Source organism: Perca flavescens, chromosome 11, assembly GCF_004354835.1.
Source record: "Perca flavescens isolate YP-PL-M2 chromosome 11, PFLA_1.0, whole genome shotgun sequence".
In the NCBI taxonomy this organism is placed as follows: Eukaryota; Metazoa; Chordata; class Actinopteri; order Perciformes; family Percidae; genus Perca; species Perca flavescens.
The window spans coordinates 27,675,834-27,699,353 of record NC_041341.1 but is presented as its reverse complement, the minus strand read 5'-3'; the positions used below and the strand labels follow the sequence as shown (position 1 = coordinate 27,699,353).

Sequence of the window (23,520 nt, the reverse complement as noted above, 5' to 3'; positions counted from 1 at the left end):
AGAATAGCGCGGACCCGCGCTTCACAACGCGAGTGGGCACACGTGCCACTCGGAGAAAAAAAAAAAAAAAAAAACGAGACAGGCTGTCCGGAGGACCCGGTTGAGATGGCATGTGTGCATCCTTGAGAACTGTAAGTCGTATAACTTATGTTGTCAGTTCATTTAAGCCTGTATTAGTCTATAGTTCTTACACATTTTTTGTTTCACCTTCACCTGCTAGCTAAATTGCACGTGGCTGTTGATTCGCCTTCATACAATATCATGGCATAGTAGGCTAAACCGTGATTACTTCATACATTCATGTCGCGAAACATATTGGGGGAAATTCATCCATCCATCCATCCATCCATCCATCCATCTTCGTCCGCTTATCCGGTGTCGGGTCGCGGGGGGAGCAGCTCCAGCAGGGGACCCCAAACTTCCCTTTCCCGAGCAACATTAACCAGCTCCGACTGGGGGATCCCGAGGCGTTCCCAGGCCAGGTTGGAGATATAATCCCTCCACCTAGTCCTGGGTCTTCCCCGAGGCCTCCTCCCAGCTGGACGTGCCTGGAACACCTCCCTAGGGAGGCGCCCAGGGGCATCCTTACCAGATGCCCGAACCACCTCAACTGGCTCCTTTCGACGCAAAGGAGCAGCGGCTCTCTCCGAGCTCCTCACGGATGACTGAGCTTCTCACCCTATCTCTAATGGAGACGCCAGCCACCCTCCTGAGGAAACCCATTTCAGCCGCTTGTACCCTGGATCTCGTTCTTTCGGTCATGACCCAGCCTTCATGACCATAGGTGAGGGTAGGAACGAAAACTGACCGGTAGATCGAGAGCTTTGCCTTCTGGCTAAGCTCTCTTTTCGTCTAACGGTGCGATAGATTGAATGCAATACCGCACCCGCTGCGCCGATTCTCCGACCAATCTCCCGCTCCATTGTCCCCTCACTCGCGAACACAACCCCAAGGTACTTGAACTCCTTCACTTGGGGTAAGGACTCATTCCCTACCTGGAGAAGGCATTCCATCGGTTTCCTGCTGAGAACCATGGCCTCAGATTTAGAGGTGCTGATCCTCATCCCAACCGCTTCACACTCGGTTGCGAACCGATCCAGTGAGTGCTGAAGGTCGCAGGCCGATGATGCCATCAGGACCACATCATCTGCAAAGAGCAGCGATGAGATCCCCAGCCCACCAAACTGCAACCCCTCCCCACCCCGACTACGCCTCGATATCCTGTCCATAAATACTACAAACAGGATTGGTGACAAAGCGCAGCCCTGGCGGAGGCCAACCCTCACCTGAAAAGAGTCCGACTTACTACCGAGAACCCGGACACAGCTCTCGCTTTGGTTGTACAGAGATTGGATGGCCCTGAGAAGAGACCCCTCACCCCATACTCCCCGCAGCACCTCCCACAGTATCTCCTGGGGACCCGGTCATACGCCTTCTCCAAATCCACAAAACACATGTAGACCGGTTGGGCATACTCCCAGGCTCCCTCCAGGATCCTTGCGAGAGTGAAGAGCTGGTCCGTTGTTCCACGACCAGGACGGAATCCGCATTGTTCCTCCTCAACCCGAGGTTCACTATCGGCCGAACCCTCCTTTCCAGCACCTTGGAGTAGACTTTACCAGGGAGGCTGAGAAGTGTGATACCCCTATAATTGGCACACACCCTCTGGTCCCCCTTTTTAAAAGGGGAACCACCACCCCAGTCTGCCACTCCTTTGGCACCGTCCCCAGACTTCCACGCAATGTTGAAAAGGCGTGTCAACCAGGACAGCCCCTCCACACCCAGAGCCTTGAGCATTTCTGGACGGATCTCATCAATCCCGGGGCTTTGCCACTGTGTAGTTGTTTGACTACATCAGTGACTTCCGCCTGGGAAATCGACGACAATCCCCCATTATCCTCCAGCTCTGCCTCTAACATAGAGGGCGTATTAGTCGGATTCAGGAGTTCCTCAAAGTGCTCCTTCCACCGCCTCTATTACCTCCTCAGTTGAGGTCAACAGTGTCCCATCCTTACTGTACACAGCTTGGATGGTTCCCCGCCCCCCTCCTGAGGTGGCGAACAGTTTTCCAGAAGCACTTTGGTGCCGACCGAAAGTCCTTCTCCATGTCTTCTCCAAACTTCTCCCACACCCACTGCTTTGCCTCTTTCACGGCAGAGGCTGCAGCCCTTCGGCCCCTTCGGTACCCTGCAACTGCCTCCGAGTCCTCCGGGATAACATATCCCGAAAGACTCCTTCTTCAGTCGGACGGCTTCCCTGACCACCGTTGTCCACCACGGTGTTCGTGGGTTACCGCCCCTTGAGGCACCTAAGACCCTAAGACCACAGCTCCTCGCTGCAGCTTCAGCAATGGAAACTTTGAACATTGTCCACTCGGGTTCAATGCCCCCAGCCTCCACAGGGATGCACGAAAAGCTCCGCCGGAGGTGTGAGTTGAAAGTCTGTTGGGCAGGGCCTCCTCCAGACGTTCCCAGTTTACCCGCACTACACGTTTGGGCTTACCAGGTCTGTCCAGAGTCTTCCCCACCCTCTGACCCAACTCACCACCAGATGGTGATCGGTTGACAGCTCTGCCCCTCTCTTCACCCGAGTGTCCAAAACATACGGCCTCAGATCAGATGAAACGATTATGAAATCGATCATTGACCTTCGGCCTAGGGTGCTCTGGTACCAGGTACACTTATGAGCATCCCTATGTTCGAACATGGTGTTCGTTATAGACAATCCATGACTAGCACAGAAGTCCAACAACAAACAACCACTCTGGTTTAGATCAGGGAGGCCGTTCCTCCCAATCACGCCTCTCCAGGTGTCTCCATCATTGCCCACGTGTGCGTTGAAGTCCCCCAGCAGAACAATGGAGTCCCCCACTGGAGCCCCATGCAGGACTCCAGTCAAGGTCTCCAAGAAGGGGGAAATTCATTCAACATAATTCACAGCCAAATAACAATTAAAAAGTATGTTATTTGAACATTTATAACCTAACCTAACCTGGCACTGCCTCCGTTTTGGTGTCTGCTGTGGTGCGCCGCTGCCCTTTTTTTCCCTCCATAAACTCCGCTCTCAGCTACTTTGCCAGTTGCTGCATGAACTTCCTCCGGGACATTTTACAGCTGGTGCACTCCTTGGAGAGGATGTGTGCAATGATTCCAGCCAGTTGTAGCATGTATAAAGTTATATGAACACGTAGGCAGCTACCGGCCATCTACGTGTACCGCGCCTTTCACAGAGTGAGCGCCCGGTGCTTTCCTTCTGATTCAGAACAGAGTCCATCCACGCCGTAGCCTACGTTACCGACTCGGCCCATCGGTGATGCCCACATTTGTTACTCGAGAGTTACGTTTATTGTCAGACAGATCTGCCCCTACTGCTAAAAAAAAAAAAAAAAAAATCCAAAAAGGAAACACTGCATGTGTTTTGGTGAGAAACGCAATCACTTGATTCCACCCATAAGGCCATTACTTTGTGTTGGTTGTCCATTATTTGTGAGGCCCGACAAAGTTTTTTTAAGAGCCATTCTCTGATCGGAAAATAAGCAGTCCTAAACTTAGCCAATGCAAATAAACTCTGGGGTGGACATGTTTGGACAGCAGTGGTTTGACTCCCGGGGAGGAGCGGGGTCTTCCGATTGGCTATCCAGTCCCGTGGCATGTGAGAACGTCCCATAGGCCATTACATAACTAAGGAACTTTGTCCTTGACCTCTGGGTGTCTGCTCAGCTGGAATCTGCTCCCGTTTCAGGACTTCTTATAATTCAAAGAAATAGCCACGAAAACAGTAAAACGGCATCATGGCTTTTTCTGCACCAGTCTTGCTTGTTGCAGCTATATAATATTTGGGGCTGGTAAAGGATCTGGGCCGGAGTGCACCATGGCAAAGACACTGCTGGGGGTGGCAGTTTTCTGTCCTGTGTTGCCTTCCATCTCCTTTGGGACAGTAATCCCAACGCTATTGGGCCAGAGATAAAAGAGGGGCCTACGATACATTCAGGGCCTTGACACAGGGCTTTGCTGTACTAAAAACCCAATGTCTGCTGTTGTGACAGGCTGTCCACAACAGGCTAATAGATCAGGACATGTAGTCATCTATTGTTCACTGCTCTCTTAGCACAGATTTTTTTTTTGCATAACCAGAAACAGACACTGGCTGGTACAGAATAAACAAAACATGGCAAAGCTTGCTACATATCTATCACGCACTCTGTTTTAGATATTAAAATAAAGAAAGCAGTGATGGGAATTGGAATTAGAAGAAGCCCCGAAATTAGCGAATGCATGATGACAATGAGGGCGTCGCTGGGCGAAAATAAAATGTTGCGGTAACACTTTACTTGAAGATATCTACATAAGAGTGACATGACACTGGCATGAACACAACCCTCTATCAGCTGTCAAAATCTACTTTTAGCAGCAACTTCGGAGCAGCATGATGTTCCTGAAAAAATAAAAATGGATTCCCTGTGTAGACTTCCACTTCACTTTTCCCCTGGCTTCTGTTCCCATGCAGGGCACAATGTTATTGGCCCATAAATAGGTTATAGTGGGAGGCAAGACTCGAGTTCCAAAACCACTCACTCTCACACTCCGCATGAAAACAAATCTTTGAAAAGGTGGGCTGAGACAGAGGGGGCAGAACGCTGAAAAATGATTGATGTTCTTTTTGCAATTAAGACCTTTTTAAAATGGGCTGCAACCGCTCCATCTCAACTCAGAGGGCATGTACAACGTAGGGAGGAGAAATATGTGCTTACTTTTCAACCCAGTCCAGTGAGGTCGGTGACTTTGTGCATGCCGACTAACGCACTGTGGCGCTCTGATGGCACTGTGCCAAGACATTCCCAGCGACGGCTCATGTCTACCAGCTGCTTTGCTTGTCTGCAACGCTACTTTAAATCAAGTCATTTCCTTTTTACATAGTTGCAGAGGGATGAAACAGCAATCACCTGCTCTGTGATCTCACAACATAGGCCAGGTTATCTGTGGTGCATCAAAATGCTGCGGCTTTGCTACAACAGTGCAGGTTTTTGTTACTGTATGCACAACAGAGCATTACATTACTTTATACATAGATTCCTAGAGTAAGAATTGTACATGTACCTTGCATGTAAATACACGCAAATTTTGAAAAATAGTCATGGCCATTATGTAATATTGGTCATCTTGAGAGCATCAGATGATGAATGTATTAGCCAGGGACAGCCACAATCAATATTGGTAAAATCAATTACTAAAAAAAAAGTAGTTAACTAACCAGCTTCTGCAGACTTAATACTGCCTGGCAGGAAGTGCATAGCCATGCTACAGTGAAAGTGCTGAGTTTACTCTTTGGTGTGAACAAACAGGAGTCTAAAAGGACACAGCCCGCTGCTTAGTGAAACCAGATGCTGAAGCCTTTAATGACTTGGGGGAGAACAGTATGTGTCCATGTCGCCTAAGTGCCCGTGCTATGCTGACCAACAACATATTGCATCCGTCTGCAGCCTGGATGCGGCGTGCCCTCAGCTGATAACCCACTACCCCAGATTTGGAACTGGCTTCTAGGCAGCCAGTGACACAATCCCATTAATAATAGTTGCTGCCTGCTGTTAACCATTGTACTGGATCCAAAGCGGGAGAATGAGAGAAAAACCTGATAGTCTTGATTAAACTCGGGGGGATTATCCTCAGTGCTGAGTGGTGGAGCGATGACGAATACAACCGGTCTATGTTGCTAAAACAGTTTTTTTAGAGGGTTGTACACACTTTTTTTAAATTTTCTTTTTTTTTTTTTTTTTATTTAAATTAGCCTACACTCATGTTATCTGTCTAAATTAAAGTGACTCTAGTATGAACCTTTGACTCTCAGAAGTGGATTAGAAGTCTGCTGCTTTATCAATCTCTCTGATGCATTTTGCATCAGAGAGATTGATTAAATTGCTTTGATGCACGTTTAGGAGGTAAGCATCACATGTGCCCACATGGTTTAGCTGCTATTAATCTTAAATCATAATCTCATGAATCAGTGATGTAGAGAAACTTATGGTCAAATACCCTCCTCTGGATGTATGTCAGATGGGAGTATTATACACATCATTTAAGTCTGGGACATTAACTGCTGGCCTTATGCATCCATTAGATTCTGTTAAAAAAAAACATTTCAAATGGTTGGATCTGTGTTACAATAGGATTCCATTATAATTACTTTTTGCTAGGACTTCCTGGTTCTCTGCTATTAGTCAGCATCAGCTATCAGCAATATAAATGTTCCTACGTACAGTACAAATTACAGAAGTTAAATTTTAAATTAGAGTTTGAACTAGAATTCCTACAGATTAAAGTGTTGTATTTAGAAGAGCCAATTGCTCAACAGAAAGAAAAAAAAAAAACACAAGTGAGAGATTGTGTGTGGTGGGTGGGCTGGACCCTGGGGATTTCAATATATGTCACCACCATTTTTTTGAGACACCCCCATGCTTCCTGATGCTGACACTGACCTAGATTTCCCGGCCAGATCAAGCTACGAGGGACAACGTGAAAAAAAAAAAAAAATTACATATATTATTTACAGGCCCCAGACGTGACGCCATGTTTTCTTTTCTGTCCTTTAGCAAGGAGAAAAGTCCCTCAACCAAAAGGTCAAAAAGGCCATGCTGGCACTCACATGCACGCAAAACACACAAGTAGTGAAAATACACAGAAAGTCGAGCCAATAATCAGTGGCCATCAATACAATATTTTCATCATGATCAACAAGGCAGGCTTACAGTCTACAATGTCATGTGGTCATTGTGTGAGCTACACGGAGAGATGATTGGCGTCATTCTACCTTGGGAGCGGTTGTTTGAAAGAACATAAGAGGCGTCTCTCTGCAAACAAATAATAAAAAAAGGCATTATGCAGCGTAATGGCCTGTAACCCCCCCACCCGCAGATTGGGCTGGCCTTGTCAGGAGGTAGCAGAGTCACAACATCACAGGCTGCAGGCAATGAAGGAGATTAAAGCCCTCCCTACTGGAGCAGCAGCAGGGCATGGGGCTGTGCCAAAGAGCAGGCCAGAACAGAACAGAGAGGACGGAGAGCGAGATGCTGCCTGAGAAAGTGACCTGGAAGCCAGAGACCTCAACACCGCTCCACGTGCAGATCTGCGAGAGAGTGTGTGAGCAAAGGCTGGCAAACGGACAAGCTGGCAGGCACACCAGAAGACCGAACAAACCCCTCTGACACAACTTGCACTTACTGACTGCTGATTTTCAGATTTCTATCTTCTGTCAAAAAGGTGCACACATTTGCGAGTCAAATGGAGCTTTCGTGCCTAACAACCTCCCAGCCTGGTTAAACATAAACCTGTAATCCAAACAAACACTGCGCTTTATTTACAAGACAGCTCCGACAGCGGAGAGACCGGTCGATTTGCAAAACATGAGCATACAGCTGGCAATCAAAATGACAGAAAGATCAAACAACCAGACCATAATGAACCCACCAAGCATACAAAACCTTGATCGAAAAGAGACCAGATGACTGACAGCAACAACTGTAGGCTATGATGTGTTCGCTTTATTAGCTTCTTACTTCTCACTAATCACATCACATCCATCCATCCATCCATCCAAGGATGGAGTTTTTTAATCTTAAATCTTTGTGCATTTTTACATTTTAACAAATGGAGCAGATGAATGTTTGTCATTTCCTCTTTCTCTTGATAAGCAATGGAGCATAAGTGTGCCAAGACATATTATGCACTTTTTATTTTCCTTTGTAGTATGAACACACTGCAAAACAACAGGTGACCAGGTGAAAAGCTATGGGCCCATTACCACTGATATCAACTTGCATCATGAAACAGATCACAGCTAACTTTGTACTTGAGGCACCTTTTCACACTCGCAGCCCCAAATGGCTGTGACAGGCAACTGTTTGAAAACTGTGAAATGCCATTTCCTACAGAACATAAAGCATGCTCATATCTATGCACACATTCCACTTGAAAAGCTTTGAAGAAAAAAAAAAAAAAAAAAAGGAGATCTATGGTGGAGTTTGTTTTTATAAGTACCCTTCCTTTTGACTTTCTAGTTTGCACAGTTACATGGTCAACGGTCCTCTTCTGGATCCTCAGTGTCCAAGCGGTTGCGCTTTAGGAGTACAACAGCTCTCAAGTGGCCTAACCACTTATCAAACTATCTAAGACATTCACGCAGGAGAACCCTGCAAGGTTACAATTTTCACTGCATTGGCAGCTATGGCGGGCAGTCAAACACTTGGTCTGGCTTGGTTTGCCCATAAATGAATTGAGAAAGCAGATGCAGTGGACTTAACAAAGCAACAGTGAGCTGAATGAAAAACGTACAGCGTTATTACTCTAGCTCCACGGGGAGACTTAGAGACCTAGAGTTTAAGCAGTTAAGTTGAATTGGTGGAAAATGTTACGAGTCAAACTGCACAGGGGAAAGTTCTTTGCTAGGATAGGGGACTGGAAGGCGATGTGTGATTTACCCTTTCAACTCAAAAGTAGCATAAAAGGAACAGAACACCCCCCCCGCCCCCCCACAAATGAGATCTGGTGTATCACAAGGTCACTGAATTGGAGATGCGACTACATATCACTCACAGGACTTTGGATGCTTCCTGGCTTTAGAAAAATCCTTTAACAGAGGCTGTGAAGGCTTTTCATGGTCTAGTCAGTGGGGCTGTGCGTGTGCACCCGTCCACCTCTGTTGATGCAGGGTGAACACAAGGCGCACGTCTCGCTACGCTAAGCTGCACGGGCAGACGAGTGCAAACAATATCCATCACCATGGCACTGACCGGGGGACTTTGGTCCTCTATACACACCCAATTAGATCACTGCCTCTCACCCAAAAGCGTTCATGAAGAGGCTTTTTTGGCACATTGAGAAAAAACACTGATGCAACTCAAAGCAGGCCGGCCAACAAGCTTCCACTGAGGAGAGCTCCTAGAGAAGCCAACAGTCCCACACACTGACGTTTCCAAGTCGGAGCTAAAACGGTTGTTACTTTTTCCAGGAGTCTGTGCAACTCTGAAGGCTTACCACACACTACCTTTCACAGTCAGCTTACATCACTGTTTGTTTGATCAGCAGGGGTAATAAAGTTCCCATCTGGCTTCCCGAGAGAGACTCCGGCCAACAAGAGGCGGGAATTATTTGTGGAAAACCACAAAGAGAAAGATACAATCCTGAAAAAAAAAAAAAAAAAAAAGGTCTTATCTGATCCTCTTGGGATTTTAAGTTCACAAATGGAATTAGGGGTTAAGGATTCAAAGCAGAGCCAAGCATAGAATCAATCTGGCATCAAAAAGACAAGCCAGAACATTTAAAGCGGAACAAGACTGCAAGTTTGTAACATTTCCACTGAATTCATGTTTTGAATCAGTTGTGGCCCAATACATCAGCAGCATTAATATGTGTATACTGTAGCCTAAATGTGTAAATGTTCATGGTTTGACTTAAAAACTGCTTCATGCTAAAAAAGAAAAAGCCAAGGTAAAGCCTCTGTTTAGACTGAGTGCTATCAGCAGTTTCTGCAGGCCTCAACTCACATTTGAAAACATCTATCACAGTTGCTGTTTGCCAATAGAAAATGCAGACACATTTGATTTATTCTACAGAAACAAAGACATTACATGTAGTGGTGTAGTATAATGTATTGCAGTGGGTATACTGTACCGTATATGTATATATGGGCCAGAATGGGACATGGGGGGGGGGGGGGGGGGGGGAGTGAGATATCATATTCGGGGGTCTGGGTGCCCTCCACCAAGGAAATTTCGAGAGTCAAAGACTTCATTTCCTGCATTCGGATACACTTTTATGAACCAATTTACTGTGGAAATACCTTTATTTAGCCTATGCAAAGATTTATAAAAAAATTAAAAAAAAAAACAGATGACAATTCTAAATATGTAAAAAAATATAATGGAAAGTATGTTGTGTGTCATTGAGCATTTTTAAGTGGGTATATGGAAATCCAGGGGCTTTCTTAGTGGGTATACTGGGTATACCTGCGTATCACGTAGCCTACACCACTGATGGTGATATTACATCATTATAATTATTTAGTCTATTTTTGTATTTAATGCAACCACAGTGTATTTAATACTGTAGTGTAGCTTCCCCCCCTAAATCTACCACAGTTGTCTTCCAATAAAAGGCATTCCTCTCCTCGTTTGATTTTATAAGTTCCAGGCTGGATCCCACAGGGGGATCCCAGCAGAAAGAAAGCTGGCCAACTCTGACAAGAAGGAACTCTGGGATGTTTCTCAGAGAGGTGAATAGTTTTTATTCATGCAGTCCATGCTGAGCAGTAAGTTATTCCAGTCAGCGACGGGCGTACTGGAGGCTAAACCCACCTTCAGTTAGTTTAAATCTGGCCATTGATCTTATTTTTGTACAGCCTATCGTACATCCACGTGTGATCCCTAGATTTTAGGGCAGGCCTACACATAACGTAAGGATAGCATTTTCATGAAATCGGATCATCTTATTTTGAATGATCCCAAAGTGGCGATCAAGAATTTACTGTTTTCATTCAGCCCTAGCCTACCCTCTACACAACTGACTGAAAACGCCCATTCCACAGAGAGCTTGCCATTCACACGTTGTTCATTCGGTTGTGTGATGATAGGCGAGTATTTGCCGTTATAGGCCTACCCTAATCACAGCGCCATCTGAAAAAGACTGAACTCTGAATGAGTTTCTGAGAGTTGACACATGTGCTGCTGTCCTCTGCGCCGGGGGACTGCAGTGGTTGGACGGACTCTTGAATGACAAAGATGGGGCTTAAACCCGCAGATGTATGCAATTAGCGACAGCAATCGGAAATGCTAAATCAGCCTCGGTTTGGGTTAAGAAAGAAGGCAAACATCGAAACTAAACTCGGGATATAGGCCACTAGTCCAACCAGTTGTATCCTCCAACCATTGCAATCCTTAGCCTACACAAAGAAAAGAAAGATAAACAGAAAAAAAAAAAAATCCCAACCCCCTCCTGCACGAAGTGAGTAAGAATGAATGAGTTGGGGGAAGCAGACGGTTTAAAGGCAATGCAAAGTTAACTTTGGAGAAAAGTTGCGGCGAGTGCAACGGTGTTCACAAATATAGGATATATGACCCCAAACCATATAGGCTGAGAATGGACTCGCGGTTGTTACATTTTCAGCAACTAGCCAAGTAGCAAACAGAAGATGTCAAACTTGCCTCTTATCTCTGCAAGAGTTGATCCCCCTCTCGTCCTAAATCCACTCTGCGGACAAAAGTAGGACCCCAGAAGTGTTTCTCCAAGTGTGGAGTGGCTCCTGAATTCAGCCCTTCGCCGCTGCCTTCAGTCTAACTCGTGTCTGCTGTGCTGGATGAGGCGGAACGCGGCTCTCATCTGGATCTCTCAGCACTTTGAAAGGAGCTCTGGATGGACTTGAGAGCGCAGGGTCCGCCGGGCGTAGGGAGTGGCTGGAGCGGCGTCTCTGGGCTAGTCCAGCGTCCCCTAATCACCTCCAGCGCGGGGGAGGTGGGGCTGTGATGCCTTCAAATGTTGTCGGAAATATTTGTTTGGCCACATGAAAGCAGTTCAGGACTCCCACCGCGATTGTGTTTCCACACAAAAGCTTTCCATAACTGTAACCTCACCAAACACCAGGCATTTATTATACTGCACCTCCCATCCAAGCAGCATTAAATCATATGCCCAAACCTTCCTTGGGCCAGAGGGTAGGTTAGACTTGCCATGTAGGCCTATTTTAAACTATTTTGTTTAGCATATGTAATTACATATGCAAAACAAAATAGTATAACAGCAATCGTATAGCTAAAAAAATTTGCCAAAAAAAGGGGTGAGGGGATTTAATTGAACAAACATAAATTCCTAAAATTAGCACCAAGATTTACGAGGTGAATGTTAACGCACCATTAAAGTTTTCCATTTATCCCATAGACAGATAAACCATCCGCCCGACAGCACAACACCCCCCTCCTGTGTCTTAATGCTAGATAGCAACGACTTGTTGACTCGTTTTTATTAATGATAGGCTACTTACTCTTGGTCATTTTGCTGGGTCAATAAAGAGGGTTAAACCATAGGGTTAAACGCAGTTCTGATGGCCAGAAAACGGACCCATTACAGTTTCTTCGGGGGGTGGGTGGTGAGACATGTCTTCTATTCATTGTTAACTACTTTTTTTTACGTTTTTTTGAAGAAAAAAAAAACATAAATAATAATAACAATTGGGATAAATAAACTACATAAAACTGTGATACCTTCTATATAAGCTTCTATAAAGACTTCACAATGCAGTTTGAAAATTGTATTAGGCCTACCCTTTTAATTATAATTCTTATTATCTAAGAATGTGGAGAATTGTAGGCTTATTGGATAGGCTATTTATTGTTTAAAATGTTGACGTATAGCCTAGCCTACTTCTATAATCCTATTGGTTATACAGGATACATTCTAGCCATGCCCTCTGCCCATCAGTATTAAATGGTGTCCTTTAAAGCGTTTCCTTTAGGAGTAATTTTACTTCTTTCATAGAATGTATTACCTAGACCTGCATTCTAGCAGACATACCTAATGTTAATCCTCAGTGCTTGTTGAAATTACAGATTTACTTTGCATTAGATGGGACAGAGTAGACCATTGTAGAATAGCTATCATTACATAAAACAATTCTCTGTAAAGGATTAAAGAAGAAGGAATCGTTCATAACTAAACAATGAACCGTTGGCGTAGACTACGAGAGATCACTTAGCCCACATAAATAATATCTTTATCAACCCAATGTTGCCATGAATTTAGCTGAAAGATAGATATTTTTTTCAACATGTCACCTAGGGGGGTTAATTAAAGGAATGTACGTTATAGTACTCCATTCTGCATAATAGGAGAGTACATGCAACTATGTTGCATCAGGTGCTATAATCGCTAGTTAATTTAACGCTGTTATTTGATTTCGACTATATTTTCTCAGTTTTTAACAGTTTGTAAACTGTACTCTCCCCTCACAAGTGTAGTGTCCTACTTAGATTAGATTCAGTGTTTATGCGCATGCGCTTTTGCGTCTATAATTTCCTCTTTCCTGGAACGGATTGTAAACTAACGTTACTGGAGTACAGTGATATTAGTTTTTATCTCACAGTCTGTTGTTGCTCATAAAGAGGATTTCGGTGAGTTGCTGTTTTTTTTTCTCTTATTTAATGTATTTGAGCCACGGTCATATAGTTTACTTTATTATGGTACTGCGTCAGGCTCACTGCAGCTAGCTAGCTAGCTAACCTTAAGCTAGCTAGCTAGCTAGCACTAACGTTGGTGTTGGCTGAAATCAGACATACTGTCACAGTTTATGCCATTTTGCCAGATCTTGCTTAACCAATATTCATATAATTAGAAGCGTTAACTAACGTTACTGTTATATATATGGTTCAGTCCGTATCATACATCCATTAATGTTGCTAGGTAACGCTATGCGTCCTGCGTCTGTGACGCATTACAATCCAAAAGGAAACGCACCCAATTTTCCCCCTGATAATGCTAACAAAGTTGTGTTCAAATCATAGAAATAAACAAAAGAAACCGCAAAAGAAACGTACCTCTTAACAACACACACACACACGAACGCTAGCTAGAGCTACAGAAGGTACATGCACGTGTGTGTATTTTTAATACTATTAATTTTAGAAGTTGTGATACTGACGATGTTAGCTTGTTACAGACAGGTGCATATATATTTTTCATAATGTCTCCTATCAAATGAAATTGTAAGAATGATCTAACGTTATGTCGAAGGAGTAAAGAAGGTGTCTAATGGCTGGCTTGTTTTACCTTGTACGCTGTAATATATGTGTGATCATACCGTACATCTACATTAACATATTTTTAGTTAATGCTAAACTAAAAACGGCCCCCACCTTTGAATGTTGTGTTACATGTCTCCAGTTGTCAACTAACCTTAGCTAGGTGATGGATGGACTAGTTGTTTTTCAGCCATGTTCATAGCCTTTCTTTTCCAATAGATAAATAGAATTGGAAAATAGTTTAATTTGTTTGTGGCTAATCCTGATCTTATTTCCTTTACCCGTTGTCATTCAGAGTGTCTTTTATGAGTAATCAAAGGCAGCAGAAGCCTACGCTAACAGGCCAGCGTTTCAAAACCCGAAAAAGAGGTGAGAAACTTTAAGCAATCGCACTGTTCTGCACAGTAGGATTAACAGTATCTTGTTTGGATAGTCTTTAACACAGGTCTCCATCAGGTTTCACAAAGAGCACCTGTTTGATTTTCTTCTAGGTTTTTATAGTACTGACTTTTCCATCCAGCTGCTTACTTGCTTATAATCACAGACACAGGGATATTATTGTTAGCTTTGATCACTGAAGTCCATTTGTTCGCTCACTAGATATTCAACACATTTTAGTTGTCACTTTGCATACTAAAGAAAGGTCTGTGGCCAACAACTGTTGTGTGGCAAATACATTTAATTTACAATGTTTTTTTCATTGCAACTGAAGAGTAGGCACACACACAACATAAATGTGCCTATACTGTAGGAGTATAACTAAAATGTGTTATGCAAGGCAGAGAATATGTGAATGTATGTATGAGTTTGGACATGTCTTTTAGAAGGTCATAAGTTTTAGCAGGGGAAAAACTCAAGTACATATCTGTCTTTTCAACAGATGAAAAGGAGAGATTTGACCCTTCACAGTTTCAGGAAAGCATCGTACAAGGTCTGAACCAATCCGGCACTGATTTGGAAGCTGTCGCAAAGTTCCTTGATGCCTCTGGCGCCAAGCTTGATTACCGACGCTATGCTGAGGTTCTATTCGACATCCTGGTGGCTGGTGGAATGCTGGGTAAGAGGCAGGACTCTTTCATGTGTGTTTCATACATTGTACAGCTGAACACTACATGTGTCATGAGACGATTAGTACCCAGGAAAGCTTGCATATTCATTCATTTTTATGCAATTGTAAACACACAATCATACAAAGTAGAACAACTCATTGGATGTATGAACCATAACATGCACACCATTAAGAAAATGTGTTTCTTTTCAGAACCAGGGGGTACCATGTCAGGTGATGCGATCTGCACTGAGTTCTGTCTCTTCAAAGCACAAGAGGACATTGAGACTATGAAGGCGTATGCCCAGGTGAATACAATTAACTTCCTGCTCAATGTTCACTGTTTTCACAGGGAAGTTAAAAGTCAATAGTACAAATAATTAAAAGGTGTTGTTTTGTGCGTCCTTTAGGTTTTTAACAAGCTCATCAGGCGTTACAAATACTTGGAGAAAGGGTTTGAGGAGGAAATTAAAAAGGTTTGTCTTTTGCTTAAGGCATCTTTACAGAAACACATTGCACCTGTGCAGGTCAAGTTTCTGAATTCATGACCATCTTAATCCAACTCAAATGTAAAAATATATACTTTGAGTTTTGTATTGCTGTATTTATTTTTATTGTTTTATTAATATTGTGTTGTGCCTCTGTTGTATGTTATTGTTTATTCATAGACCGTGTTCAGCACTTTGGTCAACAGTGTTGTTTTTAAAGTGCTTGATAAATAAAGGTGGATTGGAGATATATATATATATATATATATATATATATATATATATATATATATATATATAATTAGTGCTGTCAAACAATTAAAATATTTAATCGCATTAATTTTTATCCATTCTAAATGTCCCTTGATTTCTTTTTGTCCTATTATGTTTTCTCATTTGCTCTTATCAGCATGGAAAAGTGGATCGGCTTGCTTTGTGCTTGGGCGGAGAATTGGCATCAGCTGTGTATTTGGCCATCAAGTGGTATTTCAGACTGCTGCGATGATAGCTCAGTTCACAACGACAAAACACACAGATCACTTTGGTCTTGTCAATGGAACCATTTGGCAACTTTTTTAAAGTAAACTTTCCATTCCGAATCTTATTGGCATCCATTTCAGCGTCTCACGCTCGCCATCCACTCAAAACGTAACGTTAGCCTACTACTCTTTGGCCGACTCACAAGCCCAAACAAGTGTGTGCGGCATGCCTGTTGTTTTGTTTCCGGTCTAGCTAGATCCGGTGTGGTGTTGTAGTTTTTTAACATTACTAGTTGCAACAGTATGTGGAAAAAAAACTACAGAGTTTGCTAGGCCAAAAAGAAGGTTAATCTCGCGATCAGTGTTGGGAGTAACAGCGTTTAAGTATAACGGCGTTATTTTTTCAGTAACGGAGTAATCTAATTAATTACTTTTCCCATCGTTGCAACGCCGTTATCGTTACTGAGAATGTAAAGTGGCGCGTTACTTGGTTGAATGAAGCGCGAGGTGTCAGGCTTTGGCTACACACCAGCTGCCTGGAGAGACCGGGTGGGGATGATGACACCGTTGCAAATGCGATGATGATTCGCTGGGTGGGCGGATGCCCCGCTCACGATGTCTCACTGCACGCACTGACTACCACTAAACACAAGAGAGCGACAATAGCGACGTGCCAGGGAAATTCAAAGGTAGCTTTCTCGAACTGGAAGGACCGGCACTACTTCTCGCTCATTGAAATTTAAAGGCAAGAATGTTTATGTAACATGCACGCTATAACCAGGAATAAAGAATTTATCCACGTCTGCCTCAAGCAACTCAAATCTTATGAAGCACTTCACATCAACACATGCTAACACAACACTTGTTGCTGCTGCTAACCCCAAGCCCAAATGCAGCTAGCGTGAGCTCCAGCGAAGGCGACGGAGCAACTCTGTTAAAACAAGCAACGCTCGATTTTTCGTGTCAGCCACAGGTGATACTGTATATAGTGTTTTTATTCTTCAATCAGTTAATATAAACATCTTTGACGTTAAAGATGTTATAGAACGTAATAGCGTTATAGAACATAAAAAATAACATCACAGTTACTTTGCTGAGTAACTAATTATTTTTACAATGTGGTGACTGAGTTACTAACTCAATTACTTTTTGGGAGAAGTAATTTGTAATTGTAACTAATGACATTTATAAAGTAAGATGACCAACACTGCTCGCGATAAAAAATGTTTTCGCCGTTAACGGTTTGCGCTAACGCTGTTAGTAACGCGTTTAACTGACAGCACTAATATAAATGTGTGTTTGAGTCAATTCAGCCTACACAATTGTGTTTATATGTTTGCTCTTTGGCAGCTGCTGCTGTTTCTCAAGGGCTTCACAGAGTCTGAGCGCAACAAGCTAGCCATGCTAACAGGAATTCTGCTGGCCAACGGCAATCTCTCTGCGGCCATTCTTAGCAGCCTCTTCAACGAGAACCTAGTCAAAGAAGGTACCTGCTTGCCTGCATCGTAGGCATGCCTAGTTGTGTTGTTCATTGTTTCGCGGACAAGGGCTGCAGGTAGAAATACTGTAGTTGGACTGAGATGGAATAATTAAATGTGAAGAGGGGGGAGAATCATCTCATACCTTCAAATTAATATTGAAACACAATATAAACTAGTGTTAGTACCTGTTATTATTTTTACTCATGCTTTTTCTCTTACACTCTTTTTAAGCTTATTGTCTTCTTGATGATTTCCTAACAGTAATGACACAATTTAAGGATTAAAAAAGTGAAAACTCACATTACATCCTCACGCGCGCCTAAATGATTTACAGTCGTTAGTCTAGAGTAAGTAGCAGAGGGATAAGCAGTGGGGTCAGCAAGTGCTGAGACACTAACCTGACACTACCCCAGGAGCGGTTCACAAATCAGCACCTTTCACATATGTGATGTAAGGAGTGAAGTACTTGTTCATTAGCCTAAAAGCTGCAAACTGGACAGCCCACAATTACCCATTCCAATTCTAGTGCAGACATGCAATGAAACAACCAATTTATGTTTCAGAGTTGTGTATAATAGAAAAGCAGTAGATGCCTACAGTCGTGTCTGATATCAGCGGCATCTGAGAAAGATGCATCAAGCATATAAAATGCTGTTTAACGCTCAGGATTTCTGAGTCCTACAATTAAGGAAAGTGAATAGTTTTCTGCACTGCAGAAATATTAAAATCTTATTCTTCTAAATGAGAGGATACATTTGAGAGGTGAGTAATGGCGTCACTTGCACTTTTACTAAGCCTTGTTGTTTCAGGCACCATTCCAGCTAAAACCTGTATAATCGCATCCTGTGGTGTTGTTTACTGATGTATTACTCAGGCCTAACTTTATCCTGGCAGGTCTGTTAGCAACAGCTGACTCACATTGTTATGCATTTGTTCAGGTGTTTCAGCGAGCTTTGCTGTAAAACTCTTCAAATCCTGGCTTTCTGAAAAAGACATCAGCTCTGTTTCTGCCAGTCTCCGAAAGGTTGGCATGGACAGCAGGCTCATGGTGAGAATGCCATCTCTAATACAAAACCTTTTTATAAGATTAAGGTGAAGCATTTTGCTTCCCAGTGCAGTAAGGGTCACTAGTCTGCCTGTGCACTCTAAATAAGGTTGTTGGATGAAAATAAGATGAATAACCTGCATGACTTCCAAGCTTTTGTGGCGTCCACTTCTCAGGCAATTAATGAACAAAGGCTTCTTAATTGCTGAAGAAGGCTTGTCTGGCTGAACAGGGTCTGCATCAATATTTAACTGTGTGCTTTTTCAGGAGCTGTTCCCTGCCAACAAGCGCAGTTGTGAGCACTTCTCAAAGTACTTCTCAGACGCCGGACTGAAGGAGCTTTCGGACTTTGCCAGAAACCAGCAGTCCATAGGTGCCCGCAAGGAGCTGCAGAAAGAGCTTGAGGAGCAGATGTCACGTGGGGACCCCCTCAAAGACGTAAGTCCCCTTTTTAGTTTTTCAGCTGATTTCACATTAGCAGAGTCCCATTTTGTGTATGATTTTAAGATTGCTTTCTTCCTAACCTCTGCCCCCGTTTGTTTTGAGGAGGGCTGGAGAAAAGGGATGCAGTGAATCAATGACAAGTTGCTGAAATCCACTCAACCTCAACATATTATCTGCTCCTGCAAGCCTCTGTATCCTGCCAGGGCTCTCATACCTCAGGCTTCTGCAGGATTTGATAAGCAATAAGCCTCAGCAATGTGATGGCCATGGTTTGCCAACTTTGCCAATAATACGTGTTCCATCTCTTGGCTCGGGTCTTACAGATCATCGCCTACGTCGGAGAGGAAATCAAGAAGAACAACATCTCGGAGCAGACGATGATCGCACTAATTTGGGCCAGTGTAATGAGCTCCGTGGAGTGGAACAAGAAGGAGGAGCTGGTCACCGAACAAGCCATCAAACTTTTAAAGGTGACACCTCGGTTATATGTAGCTCTGCTCTTCCTTGCCTCTGTGGCAGTCACAACTACGCGATTGTAAGAGCCAATTAGTGCCCTTGGTATGAATAGGAACCAATCTTTGGTTCCTCGGGTGCAACCCGGAAGCACATACAGTTTTTGACCACACGCACACCAACACCACAACACTACACTACACTACACAGGCATACATACCAGCAGTGATTTGTCTGGAAACCCAACTAAGTTCTCATGGAAATAAATGGAGCCAATGGTTTTAACTGCAAATATGACTTGGACTTTCATTGATCAAAAAGGTAAAAAGTGTGTCAGTTACTCTACCCGTGGAACAGCACCTCAGGGGCTTAAAGCTTGGGCTTAGCCTCTACAGCACTCACAAGCGAGACATCTAAAGAAACGGTGATGTTTTAAAAAAAAAAAAAAAAAAAAAAATTCAGGCTGCCTTTTGATTTGAGTTGGCAGAGTTAGATAATTGATTCACTATCCCCAAAGACATTTCACCGGCAAAGTGGAAGTAATGTAAGAATTCATCATGAATAATATCCTATCAGATTTCTGTACAGCTCTTAACTCTAATTTTCCCTGTTTTACATTCTCAGCAATACAGCCCACTGTTGAAGGCTTTCACCACCCAGGGCCTCTCTGAACTCACTCTCCTGCTGAGGATCCAGGAGTACTGTTATGACAACATCCACTTCATGAAGGCCTTCCAGAAAATTGTTGTGCTGCTCTACAAAGGTAAGTTATTTGTGTCCATAAAGCTCCATTTTCCCATCTGCTCTTTTTTTTTTTTTTTTTTTTTTTGGGAAAAGAAGATAGTTTTATAGTGGGAAGCTTTGAAGCCATGACGTGTGAACAATGCCAGATGGCCAGAGATTATAGCCAACCGTTTGTTTTGATTGATTGTCGTCAACCTGCCTGCCTGCCCGGTGCCTTGTTTTTTCAAGCACCTGCGGGAAACATTTGTGTTGTTGGCATCATGTTAAATCTAATTTTTTATTTATTTTTTTCCTTTTTGAAGCGAATGTCTTGAGTGAGGAGGCAATTCTGAAGTGGTACAATGAAACCCACGTTGCCAAAGGAAAGAGCGTTTTCCTTGAACAGATGAAGAAGTTTGTAGAATGGCTCAAAAATGCAGAGGAAGGTAAGCACCTCACCGTCTCCCTTTTTCAGCCTTGGTCAGTTTTCGGTTCTACCTCCCACAGCCATAGGTTGCCAAAACATGCCATGGATTTAAGCTTTATCTCATTTCTTCTGCATAATAAACAGATGACTGTACCTGATTAATCACCTGTATTTTGCATGTTTTTTTCTGTCCCAAGTTTAAAGGTCCCATGGCATGAAAATGTCACTTTATGAGGTTTTTTGTAACATTAATATGAGTTCCCCCAGCCTGCCTATGGTCCCCCAGTGGCTAGAAATGGAGATAGGTGTAAACCGAGCCCTGGGTATCCTGCTCTGCCTTTGAGAAAATGAAAGCTGATCTGGAATCTTGCTCCTTATGAAGTCATAAGAAACAAGGTTACCTCCCCTTTCTCTGCTTTGCCCGCCCAGAGAAATTGGCCCACCCATGAGAGAGAGAGACATCATGGCTTTCAAACAAGCAAAGTGGTAGTTGGTCAAGGCCACACCCCCACTCTCCACCTTGCACTCCCTCTCTCCTCCTCAATAGCATTTAAAGCTACAGACACAGAAATGGCCTTCTCTCTAATATAATATAATGCACTATAGCACTCATGTAGGAACTTCTTTCTTTCCACCAAACTACACCAGCCAACCGTGTCACTGCGCAGAAGAAAGCTCGCTTATGACATTGCTAGCTAATGGACATTAGTTTATAGCTAAGCGACACTACTACCTGAGCTAGCTAACGTTACAGCTCAGCCGAGGAGGTCACCAGTAATGTTTACATCTCGCACTGTGACAAGCACGAGAAATAGTTCCTACATGAAACCGCTTAGAGCCAGGTCTAAGGAGAGTAAGCGAGTCATGGTTTCTGGAAAGAGACATTGCTGTTTGGCGCTTTGAGCACTACAAGCCGAGTGCCACCCAGTTCCAATATATTAGAGAGAAGGCAGACTTCTCTAAGACCCATATCGCCACACTGGGCAACTCCCACCAAAACAATCTAGATCGATAAATAGAGGAAAAAGTGTGTATTTGTGATTTTGGGGTGAACTGTCCCTTTTAAATGGCATTGTAGTGCTGACTGATGTTTTCATTTTTTCTTTTTATACAGAGTCCGAGTCTGAGGAAGAGGAAGCAGACTGAGGACCTCTAGCTAAACCTACCATCTTGATTTGTATTTTTACATCAACATAGCACCAGGTGCAGTAGAAGGACTTACAGAAGTCTGTCTGTATTTAGATGTTTCCTTCTCTATTCCCTACTTCCTAATATATAGTTCAACTGTAAAGTAAGGGCTTTAATATTCTTTTAATTATCAACATGTTTTTCATTGTTTCAATACTTGTGCTCTTTACTCCCTCAGGAGCCGGTCACAGTGCTAAATAGATTGAAACCCCTTTCATGTAAAAAGGGGGCTTTTTTGGACAGATTGTTTCCTTTAAAATGTGCCAGTTTGTAGGCATATTTTACAGCTATTGCATTTAGTCATGGCACTCTTATTTGCCAGAGGTCCATCTGTTTAGCCATGATATCTTGGTCCTCTCAAAGGCAAACAGTTTTTTGTAACTTCATTATACAGTTCTGCCAATTATGTGACAACTTGGAATTGTTTGCCAGTTTTTAGATTCCGTCTCCGTTATTGGTGATGGAGATGTGCCATTTCAAACATGCAATGCCCCATAAAATGAACTTTAATTGTTCTCTATATCGTGTGTAACAGAACCATGCAAGCATTGTATTTTTTTTCCCCTTTACCATACAGTTTAAAATAAAGGGAAATTAATGGTTTTTATTACTGCTGGATTTACTATTACATATCAAATAACCATTGTAGTGTGACCATACGTAATATAAGTATTATAAGCAATTAGAAGAAATTAGTAGAATATTCAGTCATATTTACACCGCCAATGGTATGTAAAGGTTCTTGTAGAAATTCAGGGAAATCCATATTTTGTGTCTGAGATCATCGTGTATTCCCTCGAAATCTTTCCATTGGTTGATCTCATCTAGCCTCACCTAATCAAGTAATCAAGAAAGGCAGCCTAGCAGGCGTGACCTGAGGTGCAAACAACCCTCTTATTCACCTCGATTCTATCCCACTTTAAATGGTAATTATGGCTCAGTCAAGCATGCAAAAATGAGAGTGAGATGGTGATTCAAGATGTTATGAAAAACGGAGGTCCATGCACGGTCATTACGACAAGTCATTTTACAAAGTCTGAAAAACAGGGCCGCTGATTTTAATGCAATGCCGCAAAACAAATTCCGAATTTTGAGTGCACATTTAACCTCATGCGTGGCAGGCGATATTAAAGTGCCAGGAAAGTTATCAAAGTTTTGATTTCCCCCAACCAAAAACTTCTGCGTTTGATACTTGGAGACCATTATGTCTTCCTCTGGAAAGGATCCATTCATGCATGCTTGGGCATTTTTGTTCGTCTCCGAGAGGAAAATTATTCACTTCAGCACCGGCAGTCAAACAGACAGTTACACAGGCCTTGAATGCACTGGAGAGGTTATGGTCAGAGGTATAAGGGGACGCCGAATGACTGATAAAGAATAGTTTAGACCTTGGTCACGTTGTCTCAAGTATCTTTTGACGGTGGTCTTGCTGCGGAGAATGCGTCATAAACTCGAGTCCAAGTGAGCGTGTATGTTACAAAGGGATATTTTGTACAGCACAAGCAGAGCACAAAGGACATTGTTGATTATCACTTTCATCCATTACCAACAGATGGCAGTAGGTCTTAAGAGATGCTTCCTCCTTCCATTAAAACCTTCCACAGTTTTAAGAGTCAATCTCACATAGAAAAAAAAAAAGCCATTTTGAAGAAACCAGACTAGAAAGTATTAGACACAGGCAGTACTACAAAGTATCCAACACCAGTGTTTTCTCTGCCTCTCTCTGTCCCAGGAGGTTTTGTTTGGCTTTTGGTTTTATTTAGTCACTCTAAAGAACATGAAACAATTTGGGAGAGTGACATGCGGGATGGGCGGGGGGTGGGGAGAAACACGGTCTGCTTTGGAGATTTGGGAGTCGGAGCGTGCGCACATTTGCGTTGGTTGCAGCGCTGAATTGCAATGATGCCTCCCCCATCCCCTTGCTGTGCCAAGCATTGGCAATACCATCTCGGTGGGACTGTTATCTG

At 43.2% G+C, this 23,520-nt stretch overlaps 2 protein-coding genes across 11 annotated transcripts in view; one reads left to right on the top strand and one right to left on the bottom strand.

Annotated features, from left to right (window-relative positions):
* Positions 1-11,521, bottom strand: part of myo1b (myosin IB) — a 67,586-nt gene extending 56,065 nt beyond the window's left edge. For 3 of the 9 annotated variants that reach the window (XM_028591999.1, XM_028592002.1, XM_028592001.1), the window contains exon 1: positions 11,193-11,518. The gene's annotated coding sequence lies outside the window, so the exon portion shown is untranslated. Of the gene's footprint in view, positions 1-2,991; positions 3,111-11,192 lie in introns of those variants that run through there. The other 6 variants (XM_028592004.1, XM_028592005.1, XM_028592006.1 and 3 more) reach the window with 4 other exon arrangements.
* On the top strand, positions 2-22,160 carry LOC114564582 (basic leucine zipper and W2 domain-containing protein 1-A). 2 transcript variants are annotated; one of them, XM_028592008.1, is made up of 12 exons: positions 2-131; positions 14,073-14,146; positions 14,658-14,834; positions 15,039-15,133; positions 15,236-15,301; positions 17,143-17,278; positions 18,212-18,321; positions 18,586-18,756; positions 19,086-19,232; positions 19,840-19,978; positions 20,262-20,384; positions 21,480-22,160. In XM_028592008.1, the coding sequence occupies exons 2-12, from the start codon at positions 14,083-14,085 to the stop codon at positions 21,509-21,511; spliced, it is 1,260 nt and encodes a 419-aa protein (XP_028447809.1). In that variant the 5' UTR covers positions 2-131; positions 14,073-14,082; the 3' UTR covers positions 21,512-22,160. The 2 variants fall into 2 exon arrangements, with proteins under 2 accessions (XP_028447809.1, XP_028447808.1); XM_028592007.1 differs by lacking the exon at positions 2-131 and adding an exon at positions 13,010-13,150.
* The last annotated feature ends 1,360 nt before the right edge of the window (positions 22,161-23,520 follow it).

Bases quoted from the DNA above. Each gene is read 5' to 3' on its own strand.
- LOC114564582 (XM_028592008.1), top strand. From the start codon at position 14,083: ATGAGTAATCAAAGGCAGCAGAAGCCTACGCTAACAGGCCAGCGTTTC. The intron at 17,279-18,211 runs GTACCTGCTTGC...GCATTTGTTCAG, and splicing joins CGAGAACCTAGTCAAAGAAG to GTGTTTCAGCGAGCTTTGCT. The intron at 18,322-18,585 runs GTGAGAATGCCA...GTGCTTTTTCAG, and splicing joins GCATGGACAGCAGGCTCATG to GAGCTGTTCCCTGCCAACAA.